Source organism: Mus pahari, chromosome 7 (genome assembly GCF_900095145.1).
Source record: "Mus pahari chromosome 7, PAHARI_EIJ_v1.1, whole genome shotgun sequence".
Lineage (NCBI taxonomy): Eukaryota > Metazoa > Chordata > Mammalia > Rodentia > Muridae > Mus > Mus pahari.
In genome coordinates this window covers 4,091,898-4,109,768 of record NC_034596.1, presented here as the reverse complement: position 1 = coordinate 4,109,768, position 17,871 = coordinate 4,091,898, and the positions used below count along the sequence as shown (strand labels likewise).

Here is a 17,871-nt window from a genome sequence, read left to right as displayed (position 1 = left end):
AAGTTGGGCTGGGGGCACACGGCTCAGAGGAAGCAGGGTGCTGTCTGGCATGTTCAGGATAGGTCTGAGCCCCAGGTTTATAAACAAACAAATGAAAAATCAACTAAGAAGGCTTATTCTTGGGAGGGAAGGATTGGAAATTTTTGTGATCCTCAAACTGGAGAATAAAAGAATACATCTTGAGGCAAGCACTCGAACAGCAAGGCCAGAGAACAAGGCATGGTCTCCCAGGTGGGTGGCCTCGAGCACTGGCGCTCCCAGGAGGGTCGAATCTTGGCAGTTTATTAAACATTTTCCCAGACACACTATAGCAGTATCTGGACCTCTGTCACTCAGAATTGTGTACAGGAACAAGCGAGTTGTTTTTAGATCTAGAGAGGGCAGGCCACCCTCAGAACGTCTTCCTGATCCAGACAGTCCGGAGAGCAGAAGTGCACGGATTCCTGCTACCCCAGGACCAGGATTAAAAGGCTGCATTGCAGCACAGGCTCCCCAGCAGCTCTTCTCACCTGCATCTTTAGAGCAAGAAGACCAATGGCCTCCACTGCATCCTAAGAACACTCGCAGGCAGCACTACCACAGCTTTGGGTGGGGGATGAAAGGCCTCGGGGCAATCATACAGTCCATATGCCCATGCGGTATTGCTGTTTCAGTCTTAGAATTTTGTCCTCAGAATAAAAAAAAAGCAAAAAAAAAGCAAAAAAAAAAAAAAAAAAAAAAAAGAATATTGTCCTCAAATTGACACAGTCATGTATACATGAGCAGCCACTTGCCCTGCTGTCCGGAAGGAAGTACACAGCCTGGGGGGAATCTGGTAGCACATGCGTGCTGCAAACCAGCCATCAGGTCACACTGTCCAGACAGCCAGCCATGTCTACATTCTGGGTAGCAAGGTCTCTGAGGACTTCAGGTGGAGGACCAGGATCCTGATTGTGAGAAAGAGGGCCCCTGGCTTCCTCTGGCTTGGCCAGGCTGCCATCTCTCACCACGACTGTCTGGGCAGCTGTGAAAGTTAATGGGATGAAACCTCGGCTGTCGGCAGAGAGGAGAATCCAGTGGGAGTCTACAAAGTCAATTAAGAACAGAGTACTTTAGGCATCGCACAATTCTGTAAGGAAAAACAGATGGCTGCAAGACATTGTTACTGCTATTAGGTCTCACTCTGGAGCTGGAGCTGCTCCAGTACCATGCAGCCCAAGGCGGGCTGCAAACTGGTAATCATGAGAGCTTGGAGGGCTGGGTCACAGGCACACACAACTACACAGGGCTAACTGGTAAAGAGGGAGGTTCAGTAGTTGTTATCAAACCTTATACACACCATCATCTAATACCTTATACACTCCATCATCTAACACTTTCCAGAAAACATGAAGATGAAGAGTTGTGTTGGGGTCACAGCACAGGGCAGTGCAGGAAACGGGTGTCAAAGACAACCGCCTCAAGTGGGTCTCTCAAAGCTAAGGACATACGGTTTTCCTCGGGACTGATACTTATCATATGGGGCTGTGTACATAGCATCATGCAAGTGTCTGTCTGTACACATTAGGACATATACTAGTTCCTCTAGAACTTCATGAGGAAGATCCACCCGCTACCCAAGGAGGGTGAGCCAGCTAGAAGTAGGACAATGACCTGGAAAAGCGCGGTCTGTAGTGTGACACGTACTTGGAACATCTCTGGTTCCTTCAAGTCTCAGAGACCCTGTGCTTTACTTCTGAAAAATGCACACTCCAAAAAGTAAAAGACAAACATGTAGGAAGGTTTTTCTTAGTGTTATTTATAAAGGTTAAAACTGAAAATGACTGGGGCTGGAGAGATGGCTGAAAGGTTAAGAGCACTGTCTGTTCTTCCAGAGGTCCTGAGTTCAATTTCCAGCAGGTTTCTATAATGAAACCTGGTACCCTCTTCTGGTGCACAGGCATACATGCAGGCAGAACATTGTATACATAATAAATGGATAAATCCTTTTTTTAAAAAAAAGATTTATTTACTTTATGTATGTGAATATACTGTAGCTGTCTTCAGACACTCCAGAAGAGGCCATCAGATCCATGGTGGTTGTGAGCCACCATGTGGTTGCTGGGAACTGAACTCAGGACTCTGGAAAATTAGATGGTGCTCTTAACCACTGAGCCGTCTCACAAATTCCCAAATAAATCCCTTTTTAAAAAAGAAAATTACTTAAATCTGTAATTTGTTTGTTTGTTTTCAAGACAGGGTTTCTCTGTGTAGCTCTGGCTGGCCTTGAACTCAGAAATCCACCTGCCTCTGCCTCCCAAGTGCTGGGATTAAAGGTGTGAGTCACCACTGCCCAGCTAAATCTATAATTTTTATTTTACTTTACAAATCTGAGTGACTTGCCTCTGTGTGTGTGTGTGTGCATGGCGTGCTTTCAGAGCCTTTCTTTTCTTCTTTTCTTTTCTTTTTTTTTCTTTTCTTTTCTTTTTTTTTTGGTTTTTTGAGACAGGGTTTCTCTGTGTAGCCCTGGCTGTCCTGGAACTCACTCTGTAGACCAGGCTGGCCGCGAACTCAGAATTCGCCTACCTCGGCCTCCCAGGTACTGGGATTAAAGGCGTGCACCACTATGCCCGGCATTTCAGAGCCTTTCAAGAACAGACAGAAGACGGTCCAACACCCTCATCTCCTAGGCCAGTGTGCCCATGGTGTAGAGGTAAAACGCTCGTACATATAAAATAAAAATAGAGCTGGAGAGATGGCTCAGCAGGTAAGAGCACCAGCTGTTCTTCCAGAGGACCAGGGCTAAGTTCCTAGCAAATGCATGGGGGGAACATACATCAGTAACACCAGTCACAGAGAATGTAGTGCCTTCTTCTGGCCTCCATGGGTACTGCATGTATATACATGCCTGGAGAAACACATAAAATAAAAAGATAATAATAAATGTTTAAAAATAAAACAAAAATATATAAACAAGAATATATGAGGAAATAAAAATGGTATACCTTAGAATTAATACTAACCTATCTGTCAAAAACGGCCATTGTAAAGCCATACTATCAATGTATCTGACAAAACAGAAAAATGTTAGAATGCTAAAGGGAAAAATAAAATGTCTTATGTTCAATGTGGTGGTGCATGCCTTTAGTCACAGCACTTGGGAATTCTGTAAGTTTGAGACCAGCCTGGTCTACAGAGTGAGCTCCATCCAGGACAGCAGAGGCTACAAAAAGAAAGAAAGAAAGAAAGAAAGAAAGAAAGAAAGAAAGAAAGAAAGAAAGAAAGAAAGAAAGAAAGAAAGAAACAAAGAAACAAAGAAACAAAGAAAGAAAAGCAAGCAGCCATGTTCCTCCTGTGCTGAGTAGGGCATCAGGCAGGTCTTGCTAACACGGTCTCACTGTGTCATCCAGTCCACAGCCCCCATTTCCTCCATGTGAGAATGTCAACTCCACCAACACTGCAGTGTTTCCATGACTGTTGCACTGGGTTGCAGTAGGCACACTGCAGCTACGCAATGCCTTGCAGCTCAGTTTCCCTTTTTAAAAGGTGTGCATTTCCCAAGCTGGGTAATGGCTCAGGAAAGGGCTCATATTCAATGAGCTGTACTATCTCTAGTAGGCCTGGGTATACAGTAGGCAATTAATCATATTTATTAACTATTTAGTGAATCCCTTGGATGGCTGGCCGGTACTATTTCCATTCCTGAAGCTTCAGAGCAGACGGCAGGGAGAGGGTGCTCTGGCTTTCACCTACCGTGCAGCATTTCAACAAGGTGGAGGCCAAACATCTGTTGAAGGGTACTGAGCCTTAGCTTGCCGTCGCAGAGAAGCACAGCCCTTCTCTCAGTGGGACCTACAGAACAAGGGTTCTCCAAGTGAAAGGGAAATGGTTAGCTGACTGTTAAAGCAATAAAATGACATCTCTTAAGAGCAACATAGAGGGCCAGGCTGTGGTGGCACACGTCTTTAATCCCAGCATTTGGGAGGCAGAGGCAGGCGATTTCTGAGTTCGAGGCTAGCCTGGTCTATAAAGTGAGTTCCAGGACAGCCAGGGCTACACAGAAAAACCTTGTCTTGGAAAAAACAAAAAAAAAACCAAAACAATATAGAGGGAGTTGGGACACGCCTCCGAGCCAGCACTGGGTAATGGGGAGCAGAGGCAGGCAGAGCTCTGGGAGTTTAAAGCCAGCCTGATCTACAAGGCAAGCTGAGGCCAGCCCAGGCTTACACAGTGAGACCCTATCTCAAAACACAAACTTGGTTTTGAAGTCATGAAAGAGTGAAGTCATTTTTAGAAATGATTTAAAATATACCTAGAGGAAAATATCTTTAAATTGTTACAGTTCTAACAAGACTCATTATGAGCCTAAAGGCATAATCATGAACATATAATAAAAATATTACTTCTAGGGCCAGGAATGCTGGCTAGTTTTATGTCAACTTGGCACAAGGTACAGTTACTTGAGAGGACGGCACCTCAACTGAGAAAATGCTGGCGTAAGATTGGGCTGTGTGGGCTGGAGAGATGGCTCAGTGGTTAAGAGCACTGACTGCTCTTCCAGAGGTCCTGAGTTCAATTCCCAGCAACCACATGGTAGCTCACAACCATCTGTAATGGGATCTGATGCTTTTTTCTGGTGTGTCTGAGACAGCTTACATATATGAAATAAATAAATAAATAAATAAATCTTAAAAAAAAAAAAAAAAAAGTATTTGGCAAACAGTGTTATAGTGGAACCGGAGGTCTAGCTCAGTGAAATGAGTCAGATTCATTTAGTGGGTGAGTGTTTTGCTGCACGTGTGTCTGTACACCACATGTGCACCAGAAGAGGTCAGAAGAGGGCTGGCATCCCCTGGAACTGAAGTTCTGGGTGCTAGGAACCAAACTCTGCTCCTCAAGGAAAGCAATGCATGGTCCTCCGTCCGTCCGTCCGTCCGTCCTCCCTCCCTCCTCCTTCCTTCCTTCCTTTCAAGAGATTTTTTTATCCTCCTGCCTCTGCCTCTCAAGTGCTGGGATTAAAGGAATCAGACTAGTCCATGTTCTTAACCACCACCTCTCCAGCTCCTAATAGCCTTTTAAAAAAAAAAAAAAAAGATTTATTTATTTATTTTATGTATATGAGTACACCACCATTGCTCTCTTCAGACACACCAGAAGAGGGCATCAGACCCCATTACAGATAAGATTGTGAACCACCATGTGGTTGCTGGGATTTGAACTCAGGACCTCTGGAAGAGCAGTCAGTGCTCTTAACGGATGAGCCATCTCTCCAGCCCTCCTAATAGCTTTTAAATACAAGTGGAAAACGGTATTAAACCAGCAGTTCTCCTCAAATGGCAGAGGCTACTCTAGCACACACGAGACTTAGTTGGTCCCCAGCACAGCATAAACCCAGGTGTTGAGGCACTCGCCTACAGCCCCAGTACTTCAGAGGTCAAGATGAAGGAGTAGTACCTTGGGGTCTTAGCATTAGAGTCAGAGTTAAATGGGGGGGAAAAAAAAGCAGGACAGGTGCTGGAAGGGATGGGGAAAGGTGACCTTGAACTCACTGGCTAAATCAATGAGATCTAGGTTCCTTGAGAAACCTGGCCAAGTGGAAAGCCTTCCCCCCAGACAGACACAATGTGCACATGCACAAGACTCCCATGAGCACATACATACACTGCCCACAAGAAGTTCAATGTCATCCTTGAAAGGCTAGCCTGAGCTGCATGAGATCTGATCTCAAACAAAAAAAATTGTAGCAATATACTCTTCAAATTTGCATTTTACTTCTTGGAACCAATCCTCTTAACTGCTGAGCCATCTATCTCTCATGTCTCAAAACATTTTAAGTGATCTCTGTCTCTCTCTCTGTCTGTCTCTCTCTGTCTCTGTCTCTCTCTCTGTCTGTCTCTCTGTCTGTCTCTGTCTCTCTGTTTCTGTCTCTCTGTCTCTCTCTCTCTCTCACACAAACGCGCGCACACACACACACACACACACACACACACACACACACACACACGGTTTTCACAACTAACCCTATTTTTCTTCCCTAAATATAAGTCAACAACGTGTAGTTATTAATCTCCACACCAAAGATATGATGAAATCACACTAAACCCTGGGTGAGAACTTTTGGTAGGCTACGATCCATCTAACTGTGCAAAGGAATGCCACACTGCTCTAACACGTCACTGGGCTTCACTCAAGCCCTCCCGACCCTCCCCACAGTGTTGCTGGCAGGACAGACTGGATTCGAGAGCTTCCTGTAGAGGGGAAGTTCCTCAAAAAAGACTTTACCTGGTAAATGAGGTGGACATAGGGAGCATCCTGAGCGGGTGGGTACTCGCGAGAGACTCGCTTTTCCTTGTGTAGAAAGTCTGTGAGTTCAGAAAGATACTGCTGCATCCCCACCAGGTGCCGAGAGAGGATTTCCAGCTCTCTGGAAAGTGGGCACGTTTCCTTTTCTTTTTGTAAGTTCTCCTTTTGAGGTGAATTCGGTTCTGGGGTGCTGGGGTGCTTGGGGTGCTCTGGGGTCCTGCTGGGTCTAGGCAATGCTGAGCAAAGCCAGGGGGGGCTGTGAAGGGTTTCATGGACAACGGAATCACTGGACAGAGGGGACAAGGGACTTTTAATTTCTTGAATAAGGGTTCTTCCAGATCTCCAACTCTGAGTACTGGAGTTAGCTGTTAGCAAGAGCCCTTGGCTCAGGGGACTCGAACCTGGGGAAAGGCTGTCAGTGAACTTTTCTCTATCTGATTTATTTAATACAGCACTGAAGTCAGAGTCATGACTTTCAGCAAATGTTCCAGAAGATTCTCTTCCCAGGGTCATTTCTCTAACTATCAGACGAACAGTATACTGACCATATTCTGACGAAGGAAGAAAGGCTGCTTCACTGGGCTTTTGTTTCCCTACAGCAATTAATAATAATCTGTCTGTCAAGAAACATATGCCTTTTGGTCTTTCGTTATTCTCTAACTGAATTTGCTGGATATTTGGCATAGAAGATGGAGCAGCCGAATAGATCAAAATTACGTTACATGAATTGGAAGCCACGGCCACTAGCTCTGCTGTCAGGTTAAATGCTATTAAATCGGGAACCAGAATGCCTGGAATAGCAACCTTTTTTGTCATGGTAATTGCTTTCTTAAAGGTTACCAGGATCAAATGTGAAGAATCTTGGCCACTTCCTGTCAAGTAGTCCTTTTTTCTTAAACAAATAAGAGAGCTCTGCTCAGCTCCTGATGGGTTGAAATGTATGCGAGTCAGATCCAGAGGAACTGAAAAGGGAGAAACTGGCACTCCAGAATTCATGTCCGCAGTGGCAACCTGCTCCTCTACAGGGGGCGTCTCACCCACAGGGCAAGTAGGAACATCGCCATCGCCACCACTGGGTGGACCATCGAAGGCTTCGGATGCATTTAAGCTACAGAGCTTATGGAGTGGAAGTTCCGTGGCTATAGCAACCTGTGAGTTCCCGGTGGCTGTGATGGAGCGGATGGAAGAGTTCACAGGAAACACCGGGCAGAAGGAGCATCTGTGAAGGGAATTCTGAGAACTGTCCCAGATATACGAATGAAGGCTGCTGTCTATCGCCACCACCAGCCGCTGGCCATCCAGGGTCCAACAAGCACAGTAAATGCGGCCCTTGGTGTTGACGTCCAGCTTCACCCTGAAACCATCTTGGTGTACGTTAGGAAAAATGGAGACACTCTGCGCAGTCAACACGGTCAGGACAGTGTCCCTTGGGTGCCACAGGCAGCCCCGAGGAAGGATAGGGAGTGACTCCCTGACCTCAGAGGTCTGAGACACCTGCCATTTGTTTGCTCCTGCAGTGCTGGGACACAGTTGCCACACGGAGACAAGCTTCCTGTGCTGCACAGCAAGTAGGGCAGGTGAGTGCACTGTGCTGACTGGGGCCCAGGAAACCCCACAGACAGATTCAAAACTTCCAATGACTTGGGAGTCCCCGAACTTGGCCTCTCCACTATGAAGCTGTAAATCAGTCAGGACTACACGAGTCCCATCAGTCCAGGCCAGGCCCCAGGTTGGATGGACTGCTTGACTCAGTGAGTTCAGTCCTGTCCTAGGCAGTTTTCCGTTTCCCAACTCCATCCTTTCCGACAAAGGCTAGCTGAAATGATTAGGGAGGAGAGTTACAAAGTGGGCGTGGTGGGGCACACCTTTAATGCCAGCACTCAGGAGGCCAAGGCAGGAGAATCTCTGTGAGTCTGAGACCAGCCTGGTCTACACAGTGAGTTCTAGGCCAGCTAGTTGATCACCACAGGCAATCTTGCCTAAGGCTTTCAGATTCACATCTAATCTCTATGTTAGGGTGAAGAGAAAGCAAACATAATCCTTACATCCCTATGAGCAATCGATGCAGGAGTTTTAATTTCATCTTTCTGTGTGGTGCTGGGTATCAAACCCAGGGCTTTGTGCATGCTAGACAAGTGCTTAACTACCTGACCCCTGCAGCTATTTTACATTAGAGCTTTATTAACTTCAAGTTTGATACTAAAATGTTGTGGGCAGTCTTTCTATGAGCTGTAAAATAAAGGAAAGTAGGCAGGTATAAAGAGTGAACTGGAGGTCCAAGGTTAGCCTGAGCCATATAGGGTTTTTGTTGTTGTTGTTGTTGTTGTTGTTTTTAGATAGATAGATAGATAGATTGATTGATTGATTGATTGTATATGAGTTCACTGTAACTGTCTTCAGTCACACCAGAAGAGGCACTGGATCCCATTACAGATGGTTGGGAGCTATCTCTCCAGCCCAAGACAAGGTCTTCCTATTAGGTGGCTCTGAATGTCCTAGAACTTGTTTTGTAGAGCAAGCTGGCCTTGAACTCATAGAGATCTGCTTGCCTCTGCCTCTGCCTCCTGAGTGTTGGGATTAAAGGCACGCACCACCATGCTGCATGAAAGAATAACTTTTATTTTGGATAATAAAACCGAAAGCTCCAAAATGTTAAAAAAAAATTACAACAAAATAAACTCCAGATGGTTAAAGACCTAAATGAATAAAACAATGGATAACCAAGTCTGCAAAATATGACTATTTTACCATAGCATGTAAGTCAATCACATATATAAATACATGTTCATAGCAACAATCTTTGCAAGGGAAAAACCTAGTATAAGCACATAACTCAGTGGGGGGCACTTGCCTGGCATGTTCTGGTGTGAGGTTCAACCACTCATAGAGCAAACATACATCGAGGGTCAGGTCCATATTCTCAGTTCCTTGGAGTAAGTAAAAGGCAGGAGGGTCAGGAATTCAAGGCCAGCCTTCGCTCCACAGGGAGTGCGAGGCCAGCTTGCACTGCAGGAAACCCTGACAGGAAGTTCAGAGCTTGAAGCGATGTTCCTCATGAGACGGATTGCTTAGCACGTGCAATATCTAAAGCAATAAATAAAAATGAGTTATGTCAATATAGAAGAAATTAGACCAATGATTCTGAACCTGTAAATCTCAACCTTTTTTGTGGGGTTGAACCTAAGACCAACAGAAAACACAGATATCATCATGACTCACAACAGTAGCAAAGTTAGTTATGAAGTAACAACAAAAACGATTTTATGGTTGGGAGTCACCACGCCATGTGGAGCTGTTTCAGAGGGTCCCAGCATTAGGAGGCAGGTGCCCACCCACAGGCCAGGTTCTCAGGAAGCTGAGGCAGTAAAGCCGGTACGTCTGAGACCAGCCTGGTAAGAGCTCAAAATAAAGAAAAAGTAACTTCCTTAAGTGAGCTAAGTCTATTTTTATATATTAATATTTTACTATAAGAAGATTATTTGGATATATGATTATTATAAAGAATTCCCTCCAAATACAGAAACTGAAAACTCCACTTTGTCTCTTATGCCACCTTATTTTATCTACTGTGAACAGTTTACATGTTGCATGTCATTCCTGACCTTTCCCTCAGTCTTTATAAACACACACACACATGAGTAGACACATCATGGCACACGTTTTCCCTAAGTAGCACATATTTAGGTCTTCAGCTTGGACCCATGATTTGACTTTGAGTCCTTCTCAGACATCCCTTCTTTTTTATTTATTATATGTAAGTACACTGTAGCTGTCTTCAGACACTCCAGAAGAGGGCATCAGATCTTGTTACGGATGAGCCACCACATGGTTGCTGGGATTTGAACTCCGGACCTTCGGAAGAGCAGTCGGGTGCTCTTACCCACTGAGCCATCTCACCAGCCCCAGACATCCCTTCTCTCAGAACCCCTCTCCAAGCGGAGGCTGCTCCTTGGCAGCTGGGGGTATAGTTCAGAGGTGAAACTTTAAGCTGGTGGCCCTGGGAGCTTAGTGAACACTACCAAAGCATAAAAATGTTTAATCTTGTCAGTTTTCAAAGGACCATCCACTTTGAATGCACCATAGACATGGTTCAACCTGTCTTATTGGTTGGTAAAGTGTCAAAGAAGGAACTTTAGAGGTTGCCTTCAGACTGTCTGAAGAAATAAATGCTCTTAGCAACAACCTGGCAGCCGGTGTGTAACCTATCTGTAAACCGTCTTCTCACCAGCAAGTCTGTTCTCAGGATCTCGTACTACGGAGGAATGCTCTGCTCTGCATTTACACAGTATATCACATGAAGTGGCTCTACAATGACTTGCCAAATGGGGATGAGCCCCTTGTTGTTACTAATGGTGAGAACTGGAACTGCTATCACACTAGTCTACAATGTGTGGCTCTTCTCTGGCAACTACTTGAGCCCTTTTAAAAGGGTTGTATTGATAAATAATGCATGATACATTTTCCTGGGCAGAAAATCTCCTAATGGGCCAACTAAATTAAAAAAAAAACATTTAGATGACATATTTTAATCTTTAGTCTAATGTCACTGATAGTGTGTGGACACAGTGACACAGGAAAGGGACGTGTGAGGTCAGAGACACACAAGCATATCATAGAGGGCCTTTATGAAGAGTAAATACACACCAGTACATCCGCCTTTAAGTCGAAAGTAGACAGAATTCCTCAAACCCTGACGATTACAAAAACCTACTTTTCCCCTTCTCCTGAACTAACCCAGGATCTCTTCATTATCTTCCCTGTTATCAGGTCAAACAGACAGACTTCATCTCCACTCTAGTCTTGTCTTTCCAAATGAATTTGGGCATTGTGTGTTGTTAGGCAGATTTGTTTTTAAGCCCGGGATTAACTTTTTAGTGTATGTGCACATGCATGGCACACAGGTGGAGGTCAGAACACAGCCTTTGGGAGTTGGTTCTCTCCTTCCACCATATGGGTCCTGGATATAAACTTAGATTGTTAGGCTTGGCAGCAATCATCGTGACCTGCTGGGTCACCCTGGTGACCCTCATTTTGGCTTTTTATTTTGTTGTTGTGATTTGGGAGAGGGGTGAGACAGGGTTTCTCTGTGTAGCCCTGGCTGTCCTGGAACTCACTCTGTAGACCAGGCTGGCCTCAAACTCACAGAGACCTGCCTCCCAAGTGCTGGGATTAAAGGTGTGCATTCCCACCACCCAGGTTATTTTGCCCCCCCCCCTTTTTTTTAAATCACTTTTCTCTTCTATTCCCAAACCCAACTACTGAACATACACCTTCAACATATAAAAAGTCCTCCTGGCCGGGCAGTGGTGGCGCACGCCTTTAATCCCAGCACTTGGGAGGCAGTGGCAGGCAGATTTCTTGAGTTTGAGGCCAGCCTGGTCTACAGAGTGAGTTTCAGGACAGCCAGGGCTACACAGAGAAACCCTGTCTTGGAAAACCCAAAAATAAATAAATAAATAAATAAATAAATAAATAAATAAAAAGTCCTTCTGGATCTGAGGATGTGGGTCACTGGGAGGTTTCAGCCTCGGGTACTCAAAACCCTAGGTTCTATCCCTAGCACCCAACTTAAAAGTAATGAAGTTCTTTCAAAAAGCATCAAGACACTAAGGGCTTGAGTTATCTGCTACAGATAGACCTTTCTAACTTGATCTGTTTTGGTCCTAAAGGAGGCAGAGGTAACAGGATCTCTGAGAATAAAGGCAGCATAGCATCTATCTATGAATCTATCTGGGGGAGAGTATATAGGCCAACCAGAGTCACATGGGGAAGGGGGGCATGAGTCTGAACACCACAACAAGGTGAACAAAGAGTCAGTGGGGAGAGGTTGGTGAGATGACTCTTCCGAAGGTCCAGAGTTCAAATCCCAGCAACCACATAGTGGCTCACAACCATCCCCCTTCTGGAGTGTCTGAAGGCAGCTACAGTGTACTTACATATAATAAATAAATAAAGCTTTAAAAAAAGAAAAAAAGAGTCAGTGGGTTGACTCAGCCAATAAAAGTGTTTGCCATAAAACCTGAGGTCGGTCTCGGAATCCCACAAAGCTCAAGGAAAGAACAAACTCACAAAAGCTGTCCTGTGACCTCCACACATCTGCTGTAGTATGTCACTGACATAAGGTTAGTAAAGCCAAAGCAACTAAGGATCTTATCATTACAAAACAAAACCAAACAAAACCTGAGAGCCGGCCAAGACAGGCCAGCAGTTATCAGGGGCTTGTACACAAGCCTTATTTATACCTGAGTCCACCCCCTGGATCCCACAAAGGGGCAGGAGAACCAACTCACAAAAGTAGTCCTATGACTTCCAGCTATGCACCAAAGCAAGTGCACGTTCGTGCCCAAACGCTGACACACACACACACACACACACACACACACACACACTGCTTCGAGTCTAGCTAGTTACAAAATGACACCCAGTCTCAAAAAGACCAAACCACATAAAAACCAAACCAAAACCAAACCCAAAAATCCCCTTCTGCCTCCCCAGAAGAATTGAGAGACGCGAGACAGAGATACTGGCAACAGCTTAACTGATCAACCCGTTAGAGCCTCCTGGAATTAATCAAAAGCTCGGCTATTATCATTTGTGATTTAAAACAAGTTCTTAGTTCGGTTTGTTCAAACACCTCAAAGTTCGTAGGCGACTTTACCTTACTACAAATAAGGCTATATTCCTTAAGCTCTATTACCAGAAGAATCACTCGTGCATCCCAAGGGCACTTGTTAAAACCCACACTTGCTTCTAATGCAGCCTGGTCCTCTTCCAACTCTCCCTCAACATCTCCCCACGCCTACATCCCTGAGCCTTAAGTGCCACTCACTTCCCTCTCCGCGCAGCCTGGGCCTCCCTTACACCCGCCAAGCCTGGCCACAAACAAACAAACAAACAAACAACCCGAAATACCTTAGTCTCTCTGCCTCCCCGCCCCACACATAAAATCCCGGGGGCCGCTCACGTCACTGGACCGGGGATCAGAAGTCCCGGGCACCTAACGGAAGCCTCGGCCTTTGGTCCGCGGAGATGCCTCTAGACTATTGGCTATCGAGTGCGTCACGTTAGCGGCGGGTCCTTCCGATGGCCAATAAGCGCCGGCTTTGCCGCAAGGGTTTCTGGGAGTTGTAGTTCCCGCGAAACCACCGCCCGTAAAATTTCACAATCCACTTCAAGTGCTTCAACCTCTTCTCCCACGCAGATCTCATCCGTTCTCTTAGAAGTGGTTGACAAGAAGGAATCGGAATTCTACAGTCAACATGTGTAAATAGTTTTTAGTTTAGTTTAGAGGGGAGTCAGGAACTCCCCATTTAAAAATCCCATAAAATATCACTCCCAAAATGTAAATACATCCGTTTACCTGAAGCCAGCCTCTTAGGCCTGCCCAAGTAGCAGATGTGTTCTACCCCAGGCTATAACCAGTAGGGTTGGCGGGGGTGGGGGGGTCGGGGTGGGGGTGGGGGTCCGGAGTGTCTTAAGCTTTTTTTTTTTTTTTGTCTTAGGCCCTGAAGACTCTAGGACTCTAGGCCACACCCGCGGTTTTTTTTTTTTTTTTTTTTTTTTTTTTTTTTTTTTTTTGATCCTGACCTGCACGGTACCGTAAACCATCTTTTCTGAGCGCCAACTTTAGTCGTTGTACCTGGATACTGGCAACCTCATCTGTGAGCTAGCCACTTGGAAGAGTGGAGGTGGAGAAACCGAGGAAAAAGCGTCAAGTTCCAGTTCTGGGCTTTTGAATATGTCCTTCTCCTCCCATCGGCTCTTGTCAGAAACAAATTCAGGTCGATTTGTGCAACGGTGTAGAAAAGATGGGGGGTGGGCATTTCTTAAAGTCTCCTTGAGCCTTCAAGCAAATGTTACCTCCTCCCAATGCATCTTCCTAGGGGCCATGGATGTAACCTCTCTTAGCTTAGGATGTGTGAACAGGCCCTGGCTTCCTTGGGTTCAATTCCCAGGACCAAGGAAGTGGAGGATTCGAGAAGGACAAACGTATCTTTCTAGATCCTGGTTTGGTTTCGGTAGAGGTAAAAGAATTCATTCATTCTTTCTGTAGCATTCACCATTCAGGCTGTTGCTGTGTCCTCAGCACAGGGTGGACCCTATTTTAATTCAGCTGGAATCCCCAGGGAGCAGTCCTTTACCTTGAAAGGTGAGACCCCCCCAATACATATACCTGCTGTAAAACTTTGAGGAAGTTAAGGTGGTTGGGGAAAATTCGTCAGTAATTGGTTTCTTCCCTCCGCCGGCTCTGCTCCAATAGATTCGGGAAGCCTAACCAGGGTAGGTATCAGTCTCGGGTGCTTCCGTTTTACTCCGAACCCCACGGCACTGAGCACATGTATTTAAAGTGTTAGTTTAATTACCGACTTTCTCCTAGTCTGTAAGATTGAGTGGCCTCCCTGGGGCTTTGCACCCTGTAGGTGCTAAATAAATATACACTGAGCCTATAGATGGATAGATGTGTGGATGTGCTAGTGCCGGCACGCCTCGCTCACCCTGCCTCCCCATTTCAGCCAGTGGGTTAATGGTGGTTAGTCTGGCCAGGATCCGGAGCAGCCACGTCAGGGTCGCTTCCCCCGGGCTCCGCCCCGGCCGACCCCACCTTGTCGCACAGCTCCACCCCGCCGCCCCCTTCCCGGCGGCCCCTCCCCGCGCAGGTCCTGACTCCAGCCGCACCTCCTCCGGCTCTGCAGTGGCGGCAAGAAGGCGAGCCGGAGTGCCTGCGGGGTCCGCGCCAGAGCGGAGCCGGGGTCGGGGCAGCCGCGAGGACCCCCTTGGAGGCGGGGCCTGTAGGACCGCGATGGGCGTGGAGATCGAGACCATCTCCCCAGGAGACGGTACCGGGCGACTGGGCCCGGGAGGAGGAGGGGTCCCGGGGCGGAGTCCGCGGGCTGGGATCTGATTCCGAGGTGGCTCCGGGGACCTGAAGCGGGGAGAGGGGCATAGATGCGGGCGGCAGGAGGAGACCTCCTACCCCGATTCTTGTGGGTTTCAGAGGACAACTCACCATCCCATTCTGCGCCCGCTCACCTTGGGGAGTGAAGGCGGCCACCTTAGGGCAAGGGGTTATGTCCAGCCACTGTCCTAGGCTGCGGCTGCTGCCGCCTGAGCTGCAACCTCTCGATTAACCGCTGCTACTGACTTCCCAGGTTTGAATTTCTGTTCCGTTTTCCCTGTTCGGTACCAAGGATGGTCCCGCCTTGGGGGTTCCTGCTGTACAGAGAAACCCCTCCTATTGCGCTACACCTCCCCGGGCCTCTTGTCTGGAGGCCCCCAGGGCTGGGCAGTGGTTAGTTGTGGAGAGAGCCAATTTGGGAGCCTGCCACTCCTTTGGCTGCTTCTGCTTCCTATTTCACCCTCCGGGTCCAACTCACCCTTTCTGGTCATCTGCCCTCTACCATGCCCTCCCCAGTCAAAACCCAGCCTTCGGACCTGCTGCTTGACCCTCCTGGGGGCGTCCATGGTGCCCGGTCAGCCAGGTCAAAACAATTCGCGTTCCCTAATTTTGCCCCACCCCACCCCCTCCTCCCAGTCTATCTCTGGGTTCCCTGTCTCACCAAGTTTCTTCAAGTACTTAGAAAACTGGGTGTATTCAACATATTCAAGGAGTCACTATTTCTTAAGCAAAGTTTAATCCAGACCCAAAGCCACCCCCAAGGTCTAGAGTGTTTAACAAGCAAACTTGCTGTTGGATGTTATTGGCATGCTCCTTCGCAGGGAGTTAAACAGCTTCTTGGTTACAAACCGAGGGCTTCCTGCAAGTACCCTCTACTGCCCAGATCACTCCTTGCGGGTACAGGTTTCTTCCCAGGCCTTGTCACCCACACAACCTCTGAGCTGTCTCCCCCATCTTCGTTCTCCCTGCCTTCCATTTGACTTCCGTTCTCACTCTCCTCATTTTTCTCACAGGTCCCCTAAAATGCAGAGCTTTACGGGCTCCTCCCTCAGGGAGAAAATCATTAAATTAAAAGACTCTTCGCCCTACTTCTGCAAGCAGCTGCCCTCCTGGCGATTGCTAGGGCAGAAGGGATCCACACTGGCACTTCCTCTTTTACTATCCGTGCATTCACAACCAACTTTACCAAGCCACTTGTGAGTTGTTAAACAAACCACTCATTTAGCAAATATTTATGGAACGTGTACTGTGTGCTGGACCTAGGGTTACAGGATGGAACCAATGGGCTCTCACTGTGACTGGACTCTAGGACCCTAAGGCTTTGTGCGTTTCCGGGTGGAACCCTTGTGCTTGCTAGGCACCTGCTGTACATTGAGCTACACCCTGACTCTGGATTCCGGGGTTTTGAACATGTCTTACAACTAATTCTATTTCCCAGGTCCCTTTACTTCTCCAGACAGACTCCCACGCATCTTTTAACAGCCAATTTAACTATTTAACTATATTTTGTGGGGCTTTCTCTGGCTTCCTTTGGTAGGCTCCTACAGTCCACTAAACACCGACTGTGTTGTTATGTTCCCAAGCTCCTAATCCAGTCTCGCTTTCTATTCCACCTAGTTTGTTTATCTAGGGTTGGCTCTGCATCTGCCTCCGTGCAGTACAAACTTGCATGTCTAATAGGCAGCTCAAGATTGCCACCCTCGCAAATCTGTTCCTTTCTAGTTTTCTCATCTCTCAGAACAGCTCTACCACCTTCCAGTTACCCAAACCCAAATCCTTCCCACCACTCAATGGTGAGTTGGGCAATGGGCTCCTTCCTCTCATCCTCTTGCATGCCCTTGTTAGCCCTGCTTCCAAAATGTATCTCTAATCTATTTCACTCTCTCCTCTGCTGCCACTACCTTAATTCATGCAACCATTGATTTCTTGTCTAGATTATCGCAACAGATGTCTAACCATCCATCCCACACTGGAGCCAGAGTGATCTTATAAAATCTTAATTCAGATTAGGTCATTTCCATGCTTTTAAACCCATCAGTGGTTTCCAGTTGCATTTAGTATTAAGCCCATCTCTGCATGCTGCATGGTGCATCACTCTCATGTTCCTCTCTTCTGTCTCACCGTCTTCCTTTCTATTCTGAAAGCACACCAATCTTTTCCTGCTTGCTGGCCTTTGAGTTGGTTCCTTCTTAAAGCAGTAGCTCAAACCTCATCTTCTCCAAAATGCCTTCCTGGCATGCCCTTTCTGAAACTGCCAGCTCTCCATGTCTCTCTGAAATTCATCAGTGTTAATTTTCTTTAAAGGATTTATCACCATCTGTAATGATCATATTTATGTGAGCATTGTCTCCTTCCATTATGTAAAGCATGGAGATGGCTAAGAGCTCTAGCTAAGCGTGAAGACTTGAGCTTGAATTTCCTTCACTCATCCAAAAAGCTAGGTGTGGAGGCTAGCACCTGTAACTCCAGCCTTGGGCAACAGAGTCAGGCAGATCTGATGAGCTCTATGGCATAGCTTCTGGGTCAGCGACTGACTATCTCAGGGGGATAAATTGGAGGAGGATAAAGGTGTAAGCTCATGGGCATTCACCACACACACACACACACACACACACACACACACACACACAGAGACACACACACACAGACACACACACACAGACACACACACACACACACACACACACACACACACACCACTCCATTGCACCCCA

At 46.7% G+C, this 17,871-nt stretch overlaps 2 protein-coding genes across 5 annotated transcripts in view; one reads left to right on the top strand and one right to left on the bottom strand.

Annotated features, from left to right (window-relative positions):
- Positions 1 to 737: 737 nt before the first annotated feature.
- On the bottom strand, positions 738 to 13,298 carry Wdcp (WD repeat and coiled coil containing). Of its 2 annotated transcripts, none has more exons than XM_029540871.1 (5): positions 13,174 to 13,298; positions 9,113 to 9,345; positions 6,241 to 8,077; positions 3,712 to 3,826; positions 738 to 1,063 (listed from the first exon to the last, which is right to left on the bottom strand). In XM_029540871.1, exons 3-5 carry the CDS (start codon positions 8,056 to 8,058, stop codon positions 843 to 845), a joined length of 2,154 nt encoding a protein of 717 aa, XP_029396731.1. In that variant the 5' UTR covers positions 8,059 to 8,077; positions 9,113 to 9,345; positions 13,174 to 13,298; the 3' UTR covers positions 738 to 842. The 2 variants fall into 2 exon arrangements, with proteins under 2 accessions (XP_029396731.1, XP_029396732.1); XM_029540872.1 differs by lacking the exon at positions 738 to 1,063 and adding an exon at positions 2,629 to 2,866.
- A 1,592-nt stretch (positions 13,299 to 14,890) lies between these two features.
- Fkbp1b (FKBP prolyl isomerase 1B) overlaps positions 14,891 to 17,871 on the top strand; it is an 8,722-nt gene continuing 5,741 nt past the window's right edge. Inside the window, exon 1 of one of the 3 annotated variants that reach the window (XM_021202331.2) lies at positions 14,891 to 15,098. In XM_021202331.2, coding sequence (XP_021057990.1) covers positions 15,062 to 15,098 — 37 coding nt within the window. In that variant the 5' untranslated portion in view covers positions 14,891 to 15,061. Of the gene's footprint in view, positions 15,099 to 15,267; positions 15,411 to 17,871 lie in introns of those variants that run through there. The other 2 variants (XM_021202330.2, XM_029540894.1) reach the window with 2 other exon arrangements.

Excerpts from the sequence above, each read along its gene's own strand:
- Wdcp (XM_029540871.1), bottom strand. The coding sequence starts at position 8,058 with ATGGAGTTGGGAAACGGAAAACTGCCTAGGACAGGACTGAACTCACTG. Across the intron at positions 3,827-6,240 it reads ATGTCCACCTCATTTACCAG|AACCCTTGTTCTGTAGGTCC; the intron begins GTAAAGTCTTTT and ends TTTCACTTGGAG. Across the intron at positions 1,064-3,711 it reads CCTTGTTGAAATGCTGCACG|ACTCCCACTGGATTCTCCTC; the intron begins GTAGGTGAAAGC and ends TTGACTTTGTAG.